This window comes from Doryrhamphus excisus, chromosome 16 (assembly GCF_030265055.1).
Source record: "Doryrhamphus excisus isolate RoL2022-K1 chromosome 16, RoL_Dexc_1.0, whole genome shotgun sequence".
NCBI classification, from domain to species: Eukaryota; Metazoa; Chordata; class Actinopteri; order Syngnathiformes; family Syngnathidae; genus Doryrhamphus; species Doryrhamphus excisus.
Genome location: NC_080481.1, coordinates 4452766 through 4476834, shown reverse-complemented (window position 1 = coordinate 4476834; position 24069 = coordinate 4452766). Strand labels below are relative to the sequence as shown.

Here is a 24069-nt window from a genome sequence, read left to right as displayed (position 1 = left end):
CCTACAGATCTGTTTTCTAGTATTTGCTTGTAGAGAAGTAAAAACAGGGAGTTCTGGAAATACTGCAGCATCGATGTGCTCATCTGGTCTCTGTGTTTCTCTGTCGTTTAACGTCTCAGCAGACACAGTGACTCAGGGGGAGGATCTCAAATGCACACAAGCTGGCTGATAAATGCACACGGCGGCTGCGGTAAAGAGCAGATGGATGGGGGGCTGGTCCAAGATAAAATATTTCAGCCCTGAGTAGACCCCATGGTGTACTTGCTCTGCCGCTGTTTAGTGTTTTTTTTTGTTTGTTTTTTTTAGCACATTACTGTTGTGATTATACTGCATGTTTTGGTATGATATGATCGTGTCATGTTTTTTTAGGACACAGATGCCATACCCATGAACTCACTTTATGAAATTGGCATTTCTGCAAATGTTCTTTGTAAATGTATTAGCTGTATCTTCACATTACTGACAAAAGGCTTCCCTTTGCAGTGTGAAAATGGTAAAATAAAATAAAATAAAATAATAATACCCTCATGAGGAGAAGCATTATAGAAAATGAATGAATGAATTTCGGCAGATTAGGCTCCAACATACCACCGACCCTGGTAAGGACAAGCAGTATATACAATATATATAATACAATACAATATATCAGCAGCATTCTTGATTGAGCTGTCCCCTTTGCAACATTAAAAATACTAATTAGCAAATGAGTAATTCAGACCCGTCACCGTTAAAAAAATTATATTTACCTTTTGTGGAGAATTTTGTCGCACAAAGGGTAATACATTGTATCCTTGTTTATCATCATTATTCAGTTCCAGTTGGCACTAAAATCTACTCTAACATAAGCATTTTTTTCCCAGAAGAAATCATGCATTTCCAATGAATCAATTCTGGACATCCAAAACTGTTAACACAATACGCTTTTTTAAATAGCTTCACATGCAGGAAACAAACATACAAAATGTAGGAATGGAAATACGTGAGTGATGAATGATCATGTATGGTCATGTTTACCTTGATTGAAGATTTGCTTGTTGCGGCCGTGAAGCTGCGAGAGCCCCTCTGTGTTTTCTTTAATCTCACCTTTATTAAAATTCTGGCACTGGCAACTTTCTTTAGCTCCATTTTGTGTTATTTTGCTCCATGTGCTCAATAAGAAAACCAGAGACTTGTGAGACTAACTTTGTAAGTTAGCAAAGAACTACCAAGTCAACTGCTGATGACATCGTATTGTTGTGGCATGTAATGTATGCATATAAGATGTACTGTAATATTAGACCTTGTGACCAAGGCATTGCATTATTTCAATAATTGAGTGAGGGGCAAACTAATAGAAGGATTGATGCTTTAGTTAAATGAAAATGTAATTAATGAAGGAAAATGACCAGCCGAGGGAAATGGGAAGAGGAAAAAGGCAGAATGGAAGTTTTTTGGAGGCTCTCAGCAAACGAGTCTGATGCCAGAGACTCTGATAAGTGCTGATGTCGTTTTTAAACTTTCAAGCCTGTCAAAGGGACATCTGCTCAGTGTATCTGTCTCTTTGTTTATAGTTGTCTCCTCTCTTTGCTTCAATCACTTGCATGTGTATGTATATTGGTCTGCCAATGTTTTTATGACTGTGGTGTGTTTGAATTCCTGTGCCCGATGAGGAGGGTTGTGGCCAATGTAGCTGTGGTGTGTTTTTCCGGTCATTGTAGTGCCACGCACACACTTATTTTCGGTGTGGTATGAGTGTGTGTTAATGTGCACAGTGCCGCAAGGACCTCAGAGGAATCCTCATGATCCACTTATGACTGTCATGTGACTCTTACTCGCAGTGGGATAATTCTTGCTTTGTTTTGTCTTGTTCAGGAGTCGGCAACCTTTACTATCAAAAGAGGCATTTTACCCCCATGCTCACTAAAGGAAAAGAAAAAAAAGGAAAAGACTGGACTCGCAAAACGTAATTTAAAAACAATATCCTATAAACTTTCTAAAGTTTGCCAGTTTTAGAAATGTAATGCACCTTGCAGATCTAAATGCAGCATCCTTCTACCAATATATTCACGATCTCTCCTCTGGACATGCCCGAACTATCTCAGTCTGGCCTCTCTGACTTTATCTTCAAGGCCTCTAACATCCCTCTGATGGAGTCGTTCTTGATCCTATCCGTCCTGGTCACTCCCAATGAGAACCTCAGCATCCTCATCTCTGCTACCTCCAGTTCTGCTTCCAGTCTTTTCCTCAGTGGCACTGTCTCTAGACCAAACAACATGGCTGGTCTCACCACAGTTTTGTATACCTTTCCTTTCATTTTAGCTGAAACTCTTCTATCACATCACGCCTGTCACTTTTCGTCACCCGTTCCATCCTGCCTGCACACGCTTCTTCATCTCCTTTTCACAATCTCCATTGTTCTGGACTGGTGACCACAAGTACTTTGTCCACCTTCTGTATCTCTTTTCTCTGTAACCTCACTCTTCCACTCAGGTCCCTCTCATTCATGCACATATACTCCATCTTGCTGCGGCTAATCTTCATTTCTCTCCTTTTCAGGGCAAATTTCCACTCTTCTAGTATCTCCTCCACCTGTTCCCTACTCTCACTACAAATCCCAATGTCATCTGCAAACATCATAGTCCATGGAGATCCTTGTCTAAGCTCATGTCAGCCTGTCCATCACCATACATAGCAAACAAGAAGGGGCTCAGAGCTGATCCCTGATGCAATCCCACCGCCACCTTGAACTCTTCTGTCACACCTCCAGCACATCTTACCCCTGTCTTCCAGTCCTCATACATGCCCTGCACCACTTGAACATACTTCTGTCACTCCAGACTTCCTTATACAATACCACAGTTCCTCTCTAGGCACCCATCATAGGCTTTCTCCACATCTACAAAGACACAATACAGCTCCCTCTGACCTTCTCTGTACTTCTCTATGAACATTCTTAAAGCAAATACTGCATTTGTAGTACTCCTTTTTTGGCATAAAACCATACTGCTGCTCACAAATGCTGACTTCTGCCCTTAGTCTAGCTTCAACTACTCTTTCCAATAACTTCATGGTATCGCTCATTAGCTTTATACCTCTGCCACAGCTCTGCACATCACCCTTTTTCTTGAAAATGGCCACCAACACACTTCTCCATTCCTGAGGCATCTTCTCGCCACCTAAGATCCTATTGAACAACCCGGTCAGGAACTTTACTGCTACCTCTCCTAGACACTTCCATACCTCCACAGGTATACCATCAGGACCAAGGCCCTTCCCACCCTTCATCCTTTTCAATGCTCTTCTCACTTCCTCTTTACCAATCTTTGCAATGTTCTACTCTTCCTTCTCTCTCCTTTTCCCCATACTGTACATCAACTCTTTAAAGTACTCTTTACATCTTCCCATCCCACTACTGGCATCTGTCAGTACACTTCCATTCCTATCCTTGACCACCCTAACCTGCTGCACGTCCTTCCCATCGCTGTCTCTCTGCCTTGCCAACCTGTAGAGATTCATCTCTCCCTCCTTACTGTTCAACCTAGCGTACAAGTCATCATAGACCTCTTGTTTGGCCTTTGCCACCTCTACTTTCACCTTACCATTCATCTCTCTGTACTCCAGTCGACTCTCTTCAGTCCTCTCCACGTCCCACTTCTTCTTAGCTAGCCTTTTTGGCTGTATACACTCCTGCATCTCCTCATTCCACCACCAAGTCTCTTTGTCTGCTTTCTTTCCAGATGACACACACAAGTACACACAAGTACTCTCCTACCCATCTTCCTGATCACATTTGCTGTAGTTGTCCAGTCATGTGGAAGCACCTCCTGACCATCCAGAGCCTGTCTCAACTCCTGCCTAAAAGTCCTACAACACTCTTCTTGTTTCAGCTTCCACCATTTGGTCCTCTTCATCTTCCTCACCATGAGGGTCCTTCTACACCCCCCCATCCTGTGCTGTCTGGCTACACTTTCACCTACCACTACTTTGCAGTCACTGATCTCCTTCAGATGACAGCGTCTACATAAGATGTAGTCTACCTGTGTACTCCTACCTCCACTCGTATAGGACACCCTATGTTCCTCTCTCTTCTGAAAGAACGTATTCACTACAGGCAAAGTCAACCACCATCTGTCCTTCTGCGTTCCTCTCCTGAATACCAAACCTGCCCATTACCTCTTCATCATCTCTATTTCCTGCGCCAACATGTCCATTCAAGTCTGCCCCAATGACAACTCTTTCCCTTCTAAGGATGCTCTGTATCAATTCATCAAGGTCCTTTTTTCCTCCAACTGCCATCCTACTTGTGGGGCATACTGACAGCATAAACTGTCGATGTTCTAATCTTATTTTGTTCCAAAATATTAAACAGTACCTGTAAAACAATGCGAACTTGTTGTTTTAACTGCTCATAGTTACATAGTTATTTGAAATACTGTATTAATGGAAAGTTTCATAAATTTCTGTCCAAACTACTAAATTGTATCAGTTCCTTTAGTCCCTAAGTTGCAAAAGTGGGGTCCACATTTCCCCAGGGGTATGCCAATTGTTTTGGGGATACATTAATAAAAATTAACAACAATTGGCACCTAACACTCACAATTACGAGTGCACCTGAACCCCTATGGTGCAAGGAGAACAGCAGAAAGAAGTCACAGCATGAAGTTGTTCATTGCTCATTCATTGTGTGCATTATATGAACAAATAATTACGTTTGAGGATTATTCTGTGCATTAAAACCCTTTAACCACCAAAATTGCATAAAGCATTTCAGCAAATATGGAGTATTTATATATAATAGTAGTTAGTACTTTTTACACCACGAGAGTGCGCCAGCGAGTCTACTGGTGCTTTCCTTAACCATATTTGGGGTGGCACGAGGGGAGGTGGTGAGTTGTCAAGCACCGCTCACAGTGAGAGGAAGAGCGGGAATGTGAAAAAAAACGGAGATTGCAGCATAGCTGGTCGACCATAGCTGGTCGAGTTCTCCACAAAAAATGAACTGCTAATTGACAGATCACAACTGAGAATATAATGACCCGCAAGCATGATATTCACAGGCATAATAGATACTTTCTATCTATGAAATAATAGCGGTGTGTAATGACTATTGAGTGCTGTTCAAGATACCGCTGGAAGTGACAATGATAATGGCTGGGCGTGCTGGAGAGATGAGGAAGAGTATCACAAGTGGACAAGTGAAATTTTGATGAGCTGGTATCGTGGAGACAGGGATCTGACAAATTCTGACCTGATGATGTCATAATATGCACAGTAGATGAGTTTTAGATTACATTTAGATTAGATGACATTTAATCACAAACTTCTGCTCATATCATCTTGAACCATTGTCAAGCAACAGCCTTTGAAATACTCTGGCAGTCAATAGAAAGTATGAGACATGTACAGTATATTGTCACAACTAGTGAGCTGGACCTGAGCCCAAAATGAAGAGGCAAAAATGTTTATTCAACAAAAGGTGTCCTTGCAGCAAATGTAAATAATTGTAATGGTTTTATTTCATTTGAACATGCATCAGATTACAAGTGCATCACATAATTTCATGAGTTCTCTTCCTGCTTTCCTAATATAGTTTACGTTTTTGTTTTTTTTTTGGGGGGGGGTGTTGTCACGTACCGAAGTACGAGGTGATATGACCATACAGTGACATAATGGGTACCATAGTAACATATAGTGATATGTATAGCACATCATGACTGGTTCAAGGCTCTTCGTCCTTGTATTTAGCAAACTGCTTGTATTGTTTCTTGAATTCACTCAATGCATTCCATAGTTTGATTCCGCATACTGAAATGCTATGGCTTTTTAACGTAGTCATAGCATATAAGTGTTTCAAATTTAGTTCTTCCCTGAGATCATATTTCTCCTCTCTTGTAGAGAGGTATTGGATGGCATTTTTAGGTAATTAGTCGTTTTTAGCCTTATGCATTATTTTAGCTGTTTGGAGATGAACTATATCAGCAAGTTTAAGTATTTGTGATTTTAGAAATAAGGAGTTAGTGTGTTCTCTGTAGGCGGCATTATGAATTATCCTTACTGACCTATTTTGCAGTACATTTAGCGAGTGAAGATTCCTTTCATAGTTATTACCATTACCATTATTACCATATTTCCACACAATAAGTAAGATATGTCCTGGACATATAGAACCAGAGATCAATAAAGAGTGTGGAGTGATTTCTGATTGAGAACACATTTTGCTTTGTTCAATATTGAAATATTTCAGGCCACCTTATGTTGTATGTTTGTAATATGAGGTTTCCAGCTCATATTTTCATCTATTGTGATCCCCAGAAATGTATTTTCCTTCACCCTTTTAATGTCCACACCATCTATTTGTATTTGCTGGTGTGTGTCCTTTGTGCTGTTACCAAACAGCATGATTTTAGTTTTACTTAGGTTCAAGGACAATCTATTATCATCAAACCATTTTAGTGTGACCATTTCTTCTCTGACCTTTCTAATGATTTCATCTGTACTCCCTCCAGAACAAAAAGCAATAGTATCATCCGCAAATAATACCAGCTTTAAGTCTTTCGTGACTTTTCGAGATATCATTAATGTACAAGTTGAACAGTTTTGGTCCCAGTATTGACCCCTGGGGAACTCCGCACGTAATATATGAACTTGCAGATGTATATTCTCCTAGCTTTACGTATTGCTTCCTGTCAGCTAAGTAGCTTTTGACCCAGTTCAGAACTAACCCTCTTATTCTGTACCTTTCTAATTTAATTATTAGGATGTCATGATTGATTGTATCAAAGGCTTTTGTCAGATCCATGAATACTGCGGCCGCACACTTCCTCTGATCTATAGCGTTAGTGATTTCCTCCGTAATTTTGATCAGTTGCATGGAGGTAGAAATGTTAGCTGTGTATCCATACTGACTTTCTGATAGTAATTTGTTCGCATTAATAGCCTATTGTTGAATAGCTTCTCAATAATTTTGGAGAATTGTGGTAGTAAGGAGACTGGCCGATAGTTTGTAAATTGGTGTTTGTCACTATTTTTAAAAAATGGAACAACCTTAGCTGTTTTAATTTCTTGGGGAAATCTTCCGGTCTGAAAAGATAAATTACTGATGCACATCAGCAGCTCTACGATCTTGTTGACTACCGTTTTTATAGTGTCCATTTCGATGTAAACAAGAAACTAACAGCCCGGGCCTCTTGCGACAACGATCAATTCCAGAGAATGGTGTCGGTCCCACCTTGACCCTTACGGGCGAGCTTCGGCGATGAGCCAGTCAGACAAAGCACTTGGCAATGCAGTGATCGGGGCTCCTGCAGTAGAGCTGACCCTGACCCTGACTCTGTCTAAAGTCCTTGACCATAATCCTCATACCCCAAAAAAAAACCTCATCCCTCCAAGCCTCAATGACTCAGCCCATCGCACTCACCCCAATGGTGATGAAATGCTTTGAGAAACTGAGAGGCGGGGCACCCTGGACTGGTCGCCAGCCAATCACAGGTGTTTGAGGAAACTGGAAACCACACACACACAAGACGAACATGCAAACTCCACACAGAGATGTCCGAGCATCATCCACTACTTTTCGTTGTATTATAACAATGACAAAAATATATTCATTTCTATTCTCTTGCAGTAATTGTGAGGAATTCCTTGATAATGCCTTTCGTAATCAGCTGTTTACTTTCCAATAAGGTGTTGAAATAGGCTTCTATATCACTGGTGGCCAATTGGGAGTGTTGTCTTACCAGTGGAGGTTATTTAGCTTTTACACTGACACAACATGCATTCAGTGTCCATGGAGAAGATATACACTCATGGTAATCCACTTCCCGGATGTCTGTGGGCATCAGTTATACACAGTGGCTGTAAAAATGTCTCTCTTCTCTGAGTGACTAGGAGTGGATGTATAGTGAGTGTGCTTGTAGCACTGTGTGCATGCAGGGAGGAAAACTGCCTTTCAGGTCTTATCAGTGAGCCAGCAGAGTGGGGCCGATCACCTAACACTGCTGAGCTATCAATGTGGAGTTTTTTTTTTTTTATTTTATTTTTTTGGGGGGGCAGGGTTTTTCCATTTTCTTTCCTGCAAAGGTGTGCCTAAGGGGAGGAAAACGGAAAGACAGTTAGGTGAGGCAGCTATGTGCAATAGAATGATTAAGAGGTAGCGTTAGGGTATTTAGGGTAGGGTAGGGTTTGGCATGTGGACAGCATGGTCTTTTGTTACAGCCATAGCATACAATGTCATTTAAGGTCTCCTTTTTTGCTTAATAATCGTACTTTGATTGGTAGTGGGGATGGCACTGTGTCGCTTTCTAATCTCAAGTGTATCATGTAATTGTGTATGAGTTGATCATGCTTGTGCAAGTTACATTAAACTCTTGAGCGCTGGGCCATGTTTCTCAAGAAATTACATTCAAAAGAAATCAAGATTTTTTTCCCCTCATCCACGAAGTCTACGTGGGTGATACTGGTATCAAAATAAAGTGGACAGGTTGACATCATTTTAAAATGAACATATTGATGTTACTCTGTAACAGTGTAATTTTACAGCAGTTTTTTGGCTAAATTGTATGTTAATTTGTCATAAAAATTTATTGACTTTTAGTATAGTTTTAGTAAATTTAACAATATTATAGTTAACTAAAATTACAGTAAATCCAGTCAACCAAAATATAAAGCATAAAAGATAAGGCATCCTTTAAGTTTAATTTTAACCACCTTTGTTTTTGGCTACCTGCAAAATTGCTGTTGCAACCTAAAAACATGAAACATCTGATTATCAGATTGTTACGTGTGCAAATTACAATTGTGCAGCTATCCTTGATTTTTCCGTTGCTTCCTCAAAGGGGACCTGTACTTTTTTGGAATTTTGCTCATCATTCACAATTCTTATCACATATACAGTATATTAACAAATATTTCTTTCCCTTTTCTGTGCATTCAAGCATGAGAAAATGACTTAATATGAGTTAGCTAATAGTAGACGTCATGGGAAATACGTATTTTGATGCTAAAGGCCTCATAACAAAATGTAAATGTTCCATTCATAAAACAGACTTATATATGTATATTTTATATATATTAACCAAGCTACAGTTATTGTAGCAGCTAACACAAAAATATATATTTATCTGGCGGACTAACACGACACATTGCTAGCCCTTTGTGTCAGTGTCACGCACAGACGGAAAAGTGGATACCTCGCTCTCAATTTCACTATGAAGACAAGACGACAAGATGCTGGTTTGCTGTCGGTGGTTTTTACCTGAGGACTGGAGCATACGTCTTGTGCTGGAAGACACGGCCATCCCACAGCAAGATAGTCCAAATATTACATGTTATCATCAATGTACTTGTTCTTGCATGATCACAGCATGGATATCAAACTATAAAACACTGTTAGAGGTTTTTTTGAGAGGGCTCTGTGGTCGAAGTAGGTGTGTCCTAATTATTTGCATTGTTAGCCCGCTCATATTAACTTGCTTTCTGGTGTTATAATGCACATAAAATGGAAAGAAATATGTGTTCATGTTTCATAAGGATTGTGAATGATGGCCAAAATTCCCCAAAAAGTACAGTTCCTTTTTAAGTCATGTCATTTATTGTTTTTCCCTCCATTTACGAGCTTCTTGGATTCTTTTCCTTAACCCTCTAGTTGTGGATCCGTGCGATCACCAATCTAAGTCTACCCCCAAGTAGCTTAGCTTACAGTACTCTGTGGGCTCGATCTCGCTCTGAGGGGGAAGTCGGGATATCATCGCTGAGGATCTCGAGCAGGAGCTTGTTGATTGAGTGGGTTGATTTGTAAAACTAAAATCATGCTGTTTGGTAACAGCAGAAAGGACACGTACCAGCAAATACAAATAGACGGTGCAGACATTGAAGGGATGAAGAAACATTTCTGGGGATCATAATAGATGAAAAAATGAGCTGGAAACCGCATACTACAAATATACAAGATAATGTGGCGAGAAATATTTCAATATTGAACAAAGCAAAATTTGTTCTCAATCAAAAATCCCTCCACACTCTTTATTGCTCTCTGGTTCTACCACATCTTACTTATTGTGTGAAGATTTGGGCTAATAACTATAAACGTAGGGCTGTAAAATTATTCATATTTGAATCAGATTAATCATGGTTCTCAAATTAATTAATCATGATTAATCACCATGTCACGCTATGCTAACAATGTCATATCTGTGATATCACAATATCACAGCGGCTGAATCCCAACACTCCAATATGACGGTGACAACAGCGTCTAGCATTGAAATAACCAGGTTACTCACATTTATCACTGCTAGTTGAACACTAAATATTACGACAACTCTGAAACCTGCTCGGCTGCCCTGGTGCATTCTAGCCCAGTTCGTGTGGTAAATGGGAGCTGCGTTTAATCATGTTCACTTAAAGCAGCAAAAGAGAATGGACTTGAGTAAACCAGTCTTTGTTTAAAGATCAGTCAAATGTTTAAAGTATTTTAAAATATATTGTCCTTTCCAGTTTACATGTAATTGTGATTTAAGCAAAAATAATAACAAAAAAAATGATATGTATGTAGCTCATAGGTTGTTGTGATGTTTGGGTGTCAGTGAAGGCATCTGGCGATCTGTCTAGTGAGGAAGTGTTGCGATGACCAACGGACTAGAGACGTGTTTGTTTTAGAGTTGAGATACATAAATGGTGTTTGAATTGCACTGCTGTTGATGTGTTCAGCTCAGAATAAATGCATGAAGAGGCGACAGTCTGTGGGACTGTGGGGTGGGGTGGGTGGGGGTGGGGGTGGGGGGCTACACTGTACCGCTGTTTGTCGTCATTACAGAGAGCGGTGGTTGCCATGGTGCGCATGCGTTAATTATGCAAACAGAAAATGTAGGTAATTAACAGCCATTCCGCGGTCACACTCCCGAGCGTTCCCGAAGACTTCGGGACTACTGAACCTCACTTTCTAATTTTGTGAGTATAGGAGTTGATAATAAATGAATAATCACTTTGGAGAGCTACTTGAAATGCGCTTAGGAGCTCCTGGTAGCTTATGAGTTACTGACTGGAGAACCATGACTTACCGTGTATGAAGGTTTATGACGAGTGGCAGTAGAGGTCAGCGTTACTCAGTACTTGACCTCGGTAGTGGAAATGTGGTCATTACACTTTTTTTCAGGAATACACGTGTAAAAAAATAAAAAAATAAACTCTGGTGGGGGGCAGGGCCTGCAGCTTGTGCTCACTGTCAGCGTACTTTGACGCCACAAAGAGTCAATGTTGGAAAAAAAAACAGCATAGATGAAATGTCAACGGAGGTTCCACTGTATATATCCCAATTAGAGGAAGCCTTATGAATTGTGAAAAATATTTCATGCTATATAGTATTTTATTGTTCATCTGTGTTTTTTGTATAAGTATGAACTTTATTTTGCCTGACGTGAGCTCCATGCATGAGTGGAAAACACACTAGCGTAAAATGTATATAATTACCATAATTATCCCAGCTAATAGAACTGTTTCCCAACAAGTTAATCAAGGATATTTAATCCTGTCCATTCCTTTATTAGGATTGGATTGGAATTGTATTTGTACTTTCAAGGGTACAAGGATACTTCAAAATTGGTTGGTGCCTGCAGGACTGTGTCACATGCCAATAGTCAAAACTTTCCACCATATGGTGACACAGAGGCTCCTCATTTTGAGGCTGTGCATGCAAGTGTCTGTGTGTGAGGGAGAACTGTTGGTTTTCAAACATTTAACATTCATTGGCAGGAAGTTGCGGTTAGAGATTGAACTTGTAGATAAGGGGTTTGGTACTCCAGAGGAGTGATTGTGTGTGTGTGTGTGTGTGTGTGCCTACATGTTGGGATTGATATATTCTGTCATCAGAGTGATATCTATATTTCCTATTTATCTATATTCCCTTTTAATATTGCTATCGTCTACAGAGATCCTGTAACCATGCAATTCTATTTGTGAGTGAAAGAGGTCAAATTAGAACTTTATCGTCACTGCATTTTGCCACAAGTGTCTAGTCTTGCAAGCCAGGCACTTTGTGCTGAACAAGATAAATGTGATGGGAACTGTAATACAATTACAGATGACAAATCACATCCTGTGGATTTGGAGCTCAGTGGTATTACTCACACGTGCATGCACAAACACACACAGACGTAAATTCATTGGGGGGGTTGCATCATGTTGGGATTGCTTGGTTTGGATTAGTGACAGAGATTGTGCAGAGTTGCAGGTTCACAGGAAAAGCAATTGAACACAGTTTAGCAGCATGGTGCTAGCATGTTGTTCAAATGCAGTAGTGAAGTGTTATTCCAAGAAACGTCTTAAATTGCTTGTATGTGTATGAGCTGATTCTATGCAGTTGTTGTTCTTTCAAAGTCCAAGTTTGGACTGAATTATTAAACATTTGGAATTGTGTAAGGCATTATACAGGGTCAGGCGAAATGATCTGACACATTTGTAGGTTAAATAAAAGGCAAATAAAGTCAGGAAAGAAAAAAGTGTTTTTATTCTCAAAGTACATATAATGCCATTCTGTTTCATTGTGTTTCAATGAAATCAAACATGAAATCAGTTCTGGCGGTGTGAGGTTGGCCGTTTGAATTTGGTTTGAATGCAGATCCAGTAGCTGTGAAGTAGGTAACCATAACAAGATGGTTTCCAGCTGCTACGGGATCATGTCTACCAAGATTGAAGGGCTAACGGAACGCTGTTTGTGTTGCAGTTACAGATTCAGATACAGATTGTTTTGATAAACGTTTCCACAATGAAAGCGCCATGCTCACCAGTCCAATTCATGGCAGCAACGAGAAAAGAAACCAAAAACAAAAGAAACAAAGCAAATGGCATTATATGAAAAAACTGACATTATATGTGCTTTTGGAAAATAAAAACACTTTTTTGTTTCTTCACTTTATTTGCCTTTTATTTAACCTACAAATGTGTCAGCTCATTTTGCCTGACGCTGTCGATGCTGCTAAATTATTATTGTACCGTTGGGCTACAAGAAACAGGTCATAGACGGGGGGGTAAAAACGCAGGTGTTCCTGCCGCCAAGTTCTTCCTGGAGAACCACCAGGAAGCACCTTGCTGTGACCTGCTTGTGGTTCTACCTATGAGACGAATGCTAACCTTCCTGTCTTTTCAGCCACGTGTGGTATCGTATGATACCACACCGTATGAATATAAATGATCAGAAACTTGGGCAGTCCAGTATTTAGAGGTTTATGGTTTAGCCCACTGCCTCCAGAGACACCATGGAAGTGTTCTTGATAACACTTTGCACCTGACCAAGTCCTTAATGTGTTACTGGGAATGTTATATTGTCATGCACTTCACTTTAATGAGCTCAATCTTCATTTTGTTTTCCATTATTGTCTGTTTCCCCCCCATAACAAATCATCATCAGTGACTCAGTGCATTAGATACGTTTGCGATGCCTTACAATAGGACGCAATTACCATGCTTGATGGCAGGAACCACTCAGTCAAACTCATCATCTCCTTCTTGTTAGCTAAACTTGAGTTTACCCCCATTTTGTTTCCTCCATCATCAGATTAACATTCCAGTTGTTTGCTTCTTTGGAATGAAAGGCCGGATGTGTTGTTGGGAAATTTCCCTCAGTGTGTTACCAAGGCAGAAAATCATTTGAGGGGCGGTTTTCAATCAGCTGGAAAGCTCTGCTTTGAATCAGAAGCGCCTTTATTGTCATTGTATTGCGTACAACGAAATTTGGGTGCAACTCCACGGTGCATTTTGTAGAAAGTAAAATAATGAATAAGGAAAAAAAAAAAACTAAAATAAGGAATATAAATATAAAAGTGACAGGTGCTGTTCAGAATAAATGTAAATATATGTACATCAAAAACAATAACCTATAAAGTAACCAAAATGTGGAATTGCACATATTGTACCTGAATTTCAATTGAATGAATGAATCCATTTCACATAAGTCCCATATTGCACATTTTGAAGCTTTTTGTACAGAACAGTGAGATGTGTGTTTTAGTGCTTACCATGTCGTTATCATTTTCCAAATTTCTCTTCAAGGAACATCCTCACAAGTTAAAGTAGCAATTTATAAAACACATTTTTTGTAAGGATGATGTCGTACGTATTGCAGAATATACAATTGGCCCTTCTATCAGAAAGTGTCCTTGAGACTGTGGTCACACCCGTTTCCAAGCTTTAAGGGGTTCACGAATTTGAGTTTGGTGTATGATCAATGGTCCGCCACACAGCTAGGAGACCCGAGTTCAATTCCACCCTCAGCCAGCTCTGTGTGGAGTTTGCATGTTCTCCCCGGCTTCCTCCCCCATTCCAAAAACATGCTAGGTTAATTGGCCACTCCAAATTGTCCATAGGTATGAATGTGGGTGGGAATGGTTGTTTGTCTATATGTGCCCTGTGATTGGCTGGCCACCAGTCCAGGGTGGACCCCGCCTCTCGCCCCAAGACAGCTGGGATAAGCTCCAGCACCCCCGGGACCCTCGTGAGGATAAGCGGATGGATGGCAAATGCCAGAGAAAGATGTGACAGACGAATCCCAACAAGGCATCATTTTGAGCTCATTAGTTTCCAACATCTATCAAATATTTGGAACCTCACTAATTTGACTTTGTTCAGCATGTCAGTAATTTTAGTTTGCTGCTAATATTTTGCACGCATGAATTAAGTAGCAAATCACTCTTCACGGCTTCTGGTGCAAAGTGTAAAAAACGAACAATTGTTACCTTAGTGCTGCTTTAAAAGAAAGAAAAAAACAGGTGAGAGAGACTTGAGCATGAATGGACTATTGTGGGCTCTTCCACCTACATACAGTAAACCTAATGTCTTCTTTGAATCTGCTCGACATAAATGACTGACAACTGAGAGCCCAAGAATAAAGTCCCTCTGTGTCTCTATCCACAGTGAATGAGTATGTGTTCATGGTCCAAGCCAGAGGGATCCAGATCAGAGAAAATGTGAAGAACATTGGAGCTCAGGTCCTGGAGCAGGTGGTGAGAGGTGCCTACAGCATCAATGGCACAGGTAAAAGAATATACCTGCTTACCCTTGAGACCCAATAGAGCTGACCCGATATACGTAAGTGTGTGTTTTATGTGTTTCCAGATTACTCGTATGACTTCAACGTGAGCGAAAGTGATTCTCCCTCCACTACATACCTCCCTGAGGGTTTCACATATATTTATTCACAAGTTTGCCCTGAGAGGCTGCCCTCTATGAGTAAGTTGGTTGCTGCTGTCTTTTCCTTTCTTCAAAGGCCTTAATACTGTACATGAGAACAACGACAAGAGCAAACGCATGTGTGAAAATGTTCCTGATTTGTAGTTTTGCGTTTTTGTCACACTTAAATGTTGCAGATCATCAAACCAATTGAAGCATTAGTCAATGACAACACAATATTTAAATGAAACATTTTATTATTAAGGGAGGAAAAAAATGGCCCTGTGTGGAAAAAGCGATTTCCCCCGAGAACCAAATAAGTTAGCCCACCCTTAGCAGCAACAACTGCAATCCAGCCTTTGTCATAACTTGCAATGAGTCTCTTTCAGTGCTGTTGAGACTAATTTGGCCCACTCATCTTTGCACAATTGTTGTAATTCAGCCACATTGGAGGCTTTTTCAGCATAATGCACCTTTTTAAGGTCATGTCACAGCAGCATCTTAATAGGATTTAGGTCAGGACTCCAAAGTCTGAACCCAGGTTTGTTTCAGCTTGAGATCACAAGCATATGGTCAGACATTCTTCTTTAGGATTTTTGTTACACAGCAGAATTCATGGTTCCATATATCTTCCAGGCCCTGAGGCAGCAAAACAACCTGAGACCAGCACACTACTACCACCATATTTTACTGTTGATATGATGTTCTTTTTCTGAAATTCAGCGTTACTGTTACACCAGATGTAATGGGACACACACCTTCCAAAAAGTTTAACTTTTGTCTCGTCAGACCACAGAGTATTTTCCCAAAGGTTTTGGGGATCACAAAGATGTTTTCTGGTAAAATTGAGATGAACCTAATGTTTTTGTTCAGCAATGGCCATGCAGGCCGTGTTTGCCCGGTGTCTTTCTTATGGAGGAGTCCTGAACACTGATCTTAACTGGGGCAAGTGATGCCTACGATTCTTTGGATGTTTTTGTGGGGTCTTGTGTGATCTCTTGGATGAGGCGTCACTTCACTCTTGGGGTAAATGTGGTTGGCTGGCCAATCCTGGGAGGGTTCATCACTTTTCCATATTTTCGCCGTTTATGGATAATGGCTCTCACTGTGGTTTGCTGGAGTCCCAAAGCATTAGAAATGGCTTCATAACCCTTTTCAAATCGAAATAACTCATTCAATTACAGTTAAGTTATGTTTTAACGGGGGGTCATCACTTTTTTTACACAGGGCCGTGTAGGTTAGGATTTTTTTCTCCCTTAATAATTCATCCATCCATTATCTACACCGCTTAGCCTCACTAGGGTCACCAGGAGGATGCTGGAGCCTATTCTAGTTGAAATTGGGCGAGAGGCGGGGTACACGCTAGCCAGTCCCAGGGCACATATAGACAAACAACCATTCCACCCACATTCTCAATCAGAAATCCCTCCACACTCTTTATTGCTCTCTGGTTCTACCATATCTTACTTATTGTGTTGAAATATGGGTTAATAACTATAAAAGAATGCATAAGGCTAAAAGTAGCCAATTACCTAAAAATGTCATCCAATAAGAGAAATATGATCTCAGGGAAGAACTAAATGTGAAACACTTCTATGCTAGGATAACGTTAAAAAGCCATAGCATTTCAGTATGTGGAATCAAACTATGGAATGGATTGAGTAAGGACCTCAAACAATGCACAACGATGAGCCAATTCAAGAAACAATACAAGCAGTTGATGTTTGCTAAATACAAGGATGAAGAGTCTTGAACCAGTCATGATGTGCTATACATATCACTATATTGACGGTTACTATGGTACCCATTATGTCATTGGATGGTCATATCACCTCGTACTTCTGTATGTGACCAAAAAAAAATAAAATACATAAATACATTTATTTAAAAAAACAAACAAACTTCAATTATATTAGGGAAGCAGAAAGTGAACAAATGTAACAGTTACTGATTGTAAAAGTACCAGATGGAGGGGTAGGATTTAATAAGCTTTGCTTCTTCCTACTCCTTTTGGACATGTGGAACTGTGAACTGATTATGGGATGCACTCAATTGTAATCTGATGCATGTTGAAATGAAATTAAACCATTACCATTACCGTTCATACCTGTGGCCAATTAACCTAGCATTTTTTGAGGAAGGTGAGGAAACCGGAGTACCCGGAGAAAACCCACGCATGCACGGGGAGAACATGCAAACTCCACACAGAGATGCCCAAGCAGAGAATCAAACCCAGGTATTCCCGATCTCCTGACTGTATGGCCAACATGCTAACCAATGGTCCACTGTGTGGCCTCACTTTAGTTAAGTTAAAAGTTTATTTTAAAAAGTGCATTTGGTCTTGAGTTGTGGAGTCAATGGCTAATACTTTACCTTTTACAATGGTTTGATGATCTGAAACACGTAAATGTGACGTGGGAAAAAAAAATCGGGAAGGGGCAAAACACTCACACCGCTGTTTGTGTACGTGTGTGTACTCGATGGGCATGAAGTCTGCCAACAGCAACTCACTCACCACTTGGTGTCCTGAGCCAAGTTCTGGTGAGATTTGGGTGCTGAGGAAAGTAGTTCCAGCTAGTTGCTGGGGACAGTTAAGACTTTGGCCTCTCAAAACAATATGAATTCAAAAGCATCATACATTTGCATCACAAAAATGTCTACTAGAAAAAATCTGACCTCATAATTCTCATCCAGAGCCCGACCCATATGCCATTTCTGGGGCCGATATTTGGGACTGAGAAAAATCCGATATACGATATATTGGCTGATGGGCCAATATAGTATGAAATAAGACCATTAATATACACAGGATATATATAACACTGTACATGAACATACATTTGTATAATACCCAAAATATGAAATAATAATACAAAGAAGCAGAAGACAAATTAAATCGTGGAACTTATTATTTCTTATTACAGTAAACCTCGGATATATCGGATTCAATTGTTCCCACTGGTTTTGTCCGATATAAGCGAAATCCGTTATATGCGTAGACCAGAAAATGTCCGTTTTACGCATATATCGGATTTATATCCGGTATATGCGTACATCGGATTTTATCCGTTATAAAAAGGATAAAATCCTTTTTATAACATTTTCCAATGTACCTGGACGCGCAGGCAACGCTGCAAATGACGTCGTATAGCGGCCTGTCACGATTCGGTGAATCGGAGCGCCACGATGCGGCCATCCTATATATGCGAGGGAAATTTAATGGAAATGCATTGGAGCGGGACTGGAGATTTTGTCCGAAATAGGCGAAATCAGTTATAAAAAATTTGATAAATGCAATGAATTTTTATTGGAAATGCATTACAGAAAAATCGGTTCTTTTTTATCTGTCCGTTGTGAGCGAATTTCCGATATATCCGAGTCCGATATATCCGAGGTTTACTGTAGAAACACTGTCAATGTAAGGACTGTAAGCACAGTGATCAAATTCAAAATGCAAATGTATGACTGCATCACTGTATGAATGCAATGTATGAATGTATCACTGCTTGCTCAGGACACCATTCCTTTTTTCAGGCGGAACAACAATTCTCATTCAGTTCAACTCGTATAGACATATTTTCTGAAACGGCCATTGTTAATATTGTTATATACGGCTATTGTTATTGTTATACTAGCGTTATTTGGTGTCCTGCTTTTTGATTTTTGATTTTTTTTGAGAAAAAAGTGTAGTAAGCACCTTTTTAAAGTAACTGACTTGTGGTGATACAATCAGTATTTTAGTTGTCATTTTATCTTTTTATATTCTAGAATGGTTGCTAGGTTGTATTTCATTTCAACTGTGACTGACGGTACTTACAAATGTTTTTGTCGTTTCACAGAAGCTTAATATGTCTAATTATGTTCCTAATCGCTCGACTGTTAGTGTTTCACTTGCAGTGCTCTTTTTCGCTCACTCGAGTCTTTTGATAATCAGTTTATATTGCTTGTCTTGTTTCCTTCCCGCCTTGCGCTATACACACGTGACTTTGTTTCTGCAACAGAAGGTAGATTGGAGGTGAATATGAGTGAAGTGTCGTTGGAGGATGTGGAGAGATCACTGCTGGGGCAAGACTCCACCATGGCACCCGGAGGCTACTGGAAGCCCAAAGACTGTTTACCCCGATGGAAGGTAAGCGGGTCACTTACTGTACTTTTACCAAAATGTACAAAAGTACAATGCTAATAGCCATTTTCCACCACAATAAGCTCTACCGAGTTTTTTAAACATCGGTAGTCCTGCAAAAATAAACCGTGTAATGACCGCATTAGACGCCATTGATGCTGTACAATACCTGACGCTAAAATGCTAAAGCTACTTCCACAACTCAGTACAAAGGGCCGTAAAGAGAGCATAATAGGTCCCCTTTAATAGTTAACAGCTGTAACATTCTCCGATGGTGTGTTACACTCATTATGCTTCTTCTCCAATCACATGTATGACAGACACAATTTTGGTTTTCCTGGCAGATGTTCATTCATTCATTTTCTACCGCTTATCCTCACGACGGTCGTGGGGGGTGCTGGAGCCTATCCCAGCTGTCTTTGGGCGGGAGCCGGGGTACACCCTCGACTGGTAGCCAGCCAATCACAGGGCACATGTACGCCACGCATGCACTGGGAGAACATGCAAATTCCACACAGAGATGGCCGAGGGTAGAATTGAACCCTGGTTTCCTAGCTGTGAGGACTGGCAGATATTCAAAAATGTTAATACACCATCCTGCACAGGATATAGCTGATGCCTGATTAGGTACTGTGGTACTGATTCATGAATAGGGTTGGGCATTGAGCATCAATTGGAATCGGTTCTGACACTCCGATTATCCCGGAATCTGTCTTTTTTTTTTTGACGGGGCAGGAAGCCTTTGTGCCTTTGAGCCTTTCATCCATTTCAACCATGGACAGTCACTAGTGTGGCAAAAAATGAGGATTGTGCAAAGGAGAATCAACACTCACAGGATTAAACACCTCCGGATTCACGGTTTACAGAGAGGGTTCCGTTTATCACCCTGTTTTTAACGGACTATACCGGACTTCTTTCAAACGATCAGGTAAGCAAAACAATAAATGACGTCGATCTGAGCAACAAATTCTGCTTTATACTCTGAATGTGGCAGCCAATCAAATACCCAGCTAACGTAATGCTGTGTACTTTACCTGACGTTCATGCTAGCTTTAGCCAACAAGTTGTTACTCCACTCACCTTACTTGTTTGTTAGTTTTGCACGTTGGATGTTGGATACAGTATTCACCTCTGTCGCTGTTAACTTCACGTTGTCAGTCGGATGGATGGCCCCATAGCAACAGTGATACTGCTGTTGCTACGTGCTGTAGTTGAAAAGAGTTTTTGTTTTTAAAAAAGCGATATAGTCTATCAACGTCCTTCATGCAGGTTAGTAGGAACTCACTAGCGTGGTTAAGTTACACTTATCATAAGACAATCTCCAACACAAACAAAAGAATATGTGCCATTGTTTTTTCATCATCTTTTTAAGAATAAAAATTGTTTGTGAACGTGTACTCCTATATAAAGAGTATTCTACATATGTATGTACTTATATACTGCTTATTAGTAGTCCTGTGAGAAATCCATGGTAATTAATAAGTCATTCATAAAAAGGCCACATCAAAAACATGGAGACTTTCAGACATTTCATCGAAGAACTTTGGTCAGCGCTCTCATTTCAACCATGCAAACCTTTTATGACCCTACGTCTGAAAAGAATCACAATCGAGAATCGATAGGACCGGAATCAGAACGAGGATTCTGAATCGGAACTGGAATCGGTCAAATTCAAACGACACTAACCCTATTCATGAACCACACTGCTCAGTCCTGACTGCCATCTGTATTTCCCATGCATTACTGTGCTGTTCCAGAAATGCACTAAGCATAATTCTTAAATCAGTTCATGAATTTAGTTAATAAATTATTTATTTCATTGAAGCTTAAAAACAGGTTAAAAGGGTGTACATTAATATAATGAGCTGACAAATAAGTAAATTAATTTGTGTATGTTTTCGTTGTTCCCATGGCGGAAATAAAGATTCTTGTTCTGTGCTGCTAAGTGGCAGCATTAATTGAAGGACAAAGGAGGAAGTTGTAAACGCACAGCACGTCATTTGCACGTACTGTCTAAGTGGGAAGCTAACAGTCACATGGATTTCCAAGACTTTAAGCACCTCTTTTCACGACCAGCAGCCAACGAGGTATATTTTTCCAAGTTGTTAATTAGTCTTTCACGATATTAAGTTTCATTTGCATATGTTTGATTTGACGGGATCATTTTGTGACATGTACCGTTTGTATCTGGTTGACTGCAGTTCTCACGGCGTGAAGGCAAGGATGTATGAGAAACAAGCTCATGTATTAAACGCCCGTTTCAAAGAACCGACCTGTGTCTGTTGTCGTGGAGAGAGCTACAATTACTTTGCTTGTTGTGTGTGCTTTGAGTAACAAATGTTGAGATGTTGTCCCAGAAGAAGAGCCATAGAACTACCAAAAGAAGCTGAAAATAGGGTTTGAATCGCTGCCACTGGTTGTGTCAAATAAACAACACAGCTTTCAACTGACATCAAGTGCATTCCTTCGTCACGTGTGATTTATGATTGTCTGATGTCATTGCATAAAAGAAGATTTCAATCTCAAAGCTCCGAAGCACACATGACTGTCAGCTCACATCTCTTCTACCATCTTTGTGTCCTCAGGTGGCAATCTTAGTCCCGTTCAGGAATCGACATGAGCACTTGCCAATCCTCCTGCGACATCTAGTTCCAGTCCTGCAGAAACAGAGGCTGCAGTTTGGCTTTTATGTTATTGAGCAGGTATGCACACACCAAGCTCTTGAAAGGGTACCCTTTCTAACCAGCACGTCCTCGATGGCGCTTCTTCCCCTCCTGTCCAGGCTGGCATTGAGCCATTCAACAGAGCCATGTTGTTCAACGTGGGCTACAAAGAGGCCATGAAGGACCTGCAGTGGGACTGTCTCATCTTCCATGACGTAGACCATCTCATGGAGAACAGCAGGAACTACTATGGTTGCACGGACATGCCCAGACACTTTGCAGTCAAGCTCGACAAGTACTCATACATGTGAGTCCTGATACTGTCTCCTTGGGTGTGTTAAGTAAGTGTAGTCCTTGCTTAATATACATTTAATATGTCTGAATTTTTCCTCTAAGGCTTCCGTATAATGAGTTCTTTGGCGGTGTCAGCGGCATGATGGTGAGACAGTTCCAAAAGATTAATGGATTTCCTAATGCGTTCTGGGGCTGGGGAGGAGAAGACGATGACCTTTGGAACAGGTGAGAACACACACATGCTGCATACATACTTTGTCACGGCTGCACAGCGAACGAGTGGTTAGCGCGCATGCCTCACAGCTAGGAGACCCGAGTTCAATCCCTTGGCCATCTCTGTGTGGAGTTTGCATGTTCTCCCCGTGCATGCATGCGTGGGTTTCCGGTTTTTCCTCCCCCATTCCAAAAACATGCTAGGTTAATTGGCGACTGGTGCGGCGACTGGTATTCTAGGTTAATTGTCCATAGGTATGAATGTGAGTGTGAATGGTTGTTTGTCTATATGTGCCCTGGGATTGGCTGGTGACCAGTCCAGGGTGGACCCCGCCTCTCGCCCCAAGACAGCTGGGATAGGCCCCAGCACCCCCGCGACCCTCATGAAGATAAGCGGTAGAAAATGAATGAAACATCGCCAGCTTCCATTTGACACCCCTGCACAAACTGAACCATTGCTGCATTGAAAGGAAAAAGCATCCTGAATGCTGATGGCACACCCTACTATGTGCCATGTGGAAAACATCCCAGCTGGGTTCTTCTTGTCATGCCAGTTATGTTGGAAGCCACCAGGACTCTAAAGCTTACATATTTTCTCATCAGAGAATAAAGCTTTCTTCCACCTTTCAATGTCCATGTTTGGTTCTCTCGTGCAAATTCCAAACAGGTAATTTTGTGGTGTTGAAGGGAGATAAGTCCTGCAAAGATGTTCATTGTTCTTAAAACCCTTCTCTGGCAGATGCCGTCCGATGGTTATTTCACTGTACTCTGCACCAATAACAACCTTCATTTGTCTTGACGGACAGCCAATTGGATGCTCCGGCTCATATCACTCAACATTTTTGTTCCTTAATCCTCAGGAGGTTTAAAATGTGTCCAACCGCAGCAGCAATGGCGTGCCTCGCTTATGCAGCTGAAAAATCTGACTGCGTTCAAGAGAGAATGCTTTTTCGCCTTTGCCATTAAGAGATTACAACGGTATGAATACCTGATGGAAAATGACAGTGACAGCAAATCTTTGCCAAGATTTTGCCTTGGACTAAGGACTAAGGACCCCCCCCCCCGGCCCAAATTTTTTTGTTACTTGCTCTACTCAGAACCCCCTCAAGATCCAACAGTACAAAATGCTAATTATTGCAATTTTTCAACTGCTCTTAAAATTGTGATAAGGGATTTATGTCCACGTCAAGTTCCAAGTTGAGCAAGCAGGCATCCTATGAACATATGGCAATTAGTGTCACCATCGTAGCAGATTGTACTACATGCATCACTAAGCACAAAATCTGTTTGTAGGGTGCTGTATGCCAATTACACCGTAAGCAGACCACATGGAGAGCAGGGGCGCTACATGTCCATTCCACATCACCATCGTGGAGAGGTCCAGTTCCTGGGAAGGTCGGTGCCATTGCATGCAAACCTCATTTACATGCAGGCTCACACACACACACAATTGGACCGCAGCTTAGACTCATGTGAGTCAGTCACATGAAAAGCACAGAGCAGTGACTTGAACAAATTCTAACTTGTTTAAAGACTTTGCATGTGACATACAGCTTGCGGGCAATCCTCACTTCATTCATTGCACTCCGATTCTGTCGGTGTGCAAACTCATTTTGAAAACTATACATTTACAAATAA

At 40.8% G+C, this 24069-nt stretch overlaps 1 protein-coding gene across 1 annotated transcript in view; it reads left to right on the top strand.

Moving 5' to 3' along the window:
• b4galt5 (UDP-Gal:betaGlcNAc beta 1,4- galactosyltransferase, polypeptide 5) overlaps positions 1–24069 on the top strand; it is a 59191-nt gene that overhangs the window by 29217 nt on the left and 5905 nt on the right. The window contains exons 2-8 of the mRNA XM_058052399.1: positions 14884–15003; positions 15085–15198; positions 19140–19267; positions 21847–21963; positions 22044–22231; positions 22321–22443; positions 23725–23826. Coding sequence (XP_057908382.1) covers positions 14884–15003; positions 15085–15198; positions 19140–19267; positions 21847–21963; positions 22044–22231; positions 22321–22443; positions 23725–23826 — 892 coding nt within the window. The remainder of the gene's footprint in view (positions 1–14883; positions 15004–15084; positions 15199–19139; positions 19268–21846; positions 21964–22043; positions 22232–22320; positions 22444–23724; positions 23827–24069) is intronic.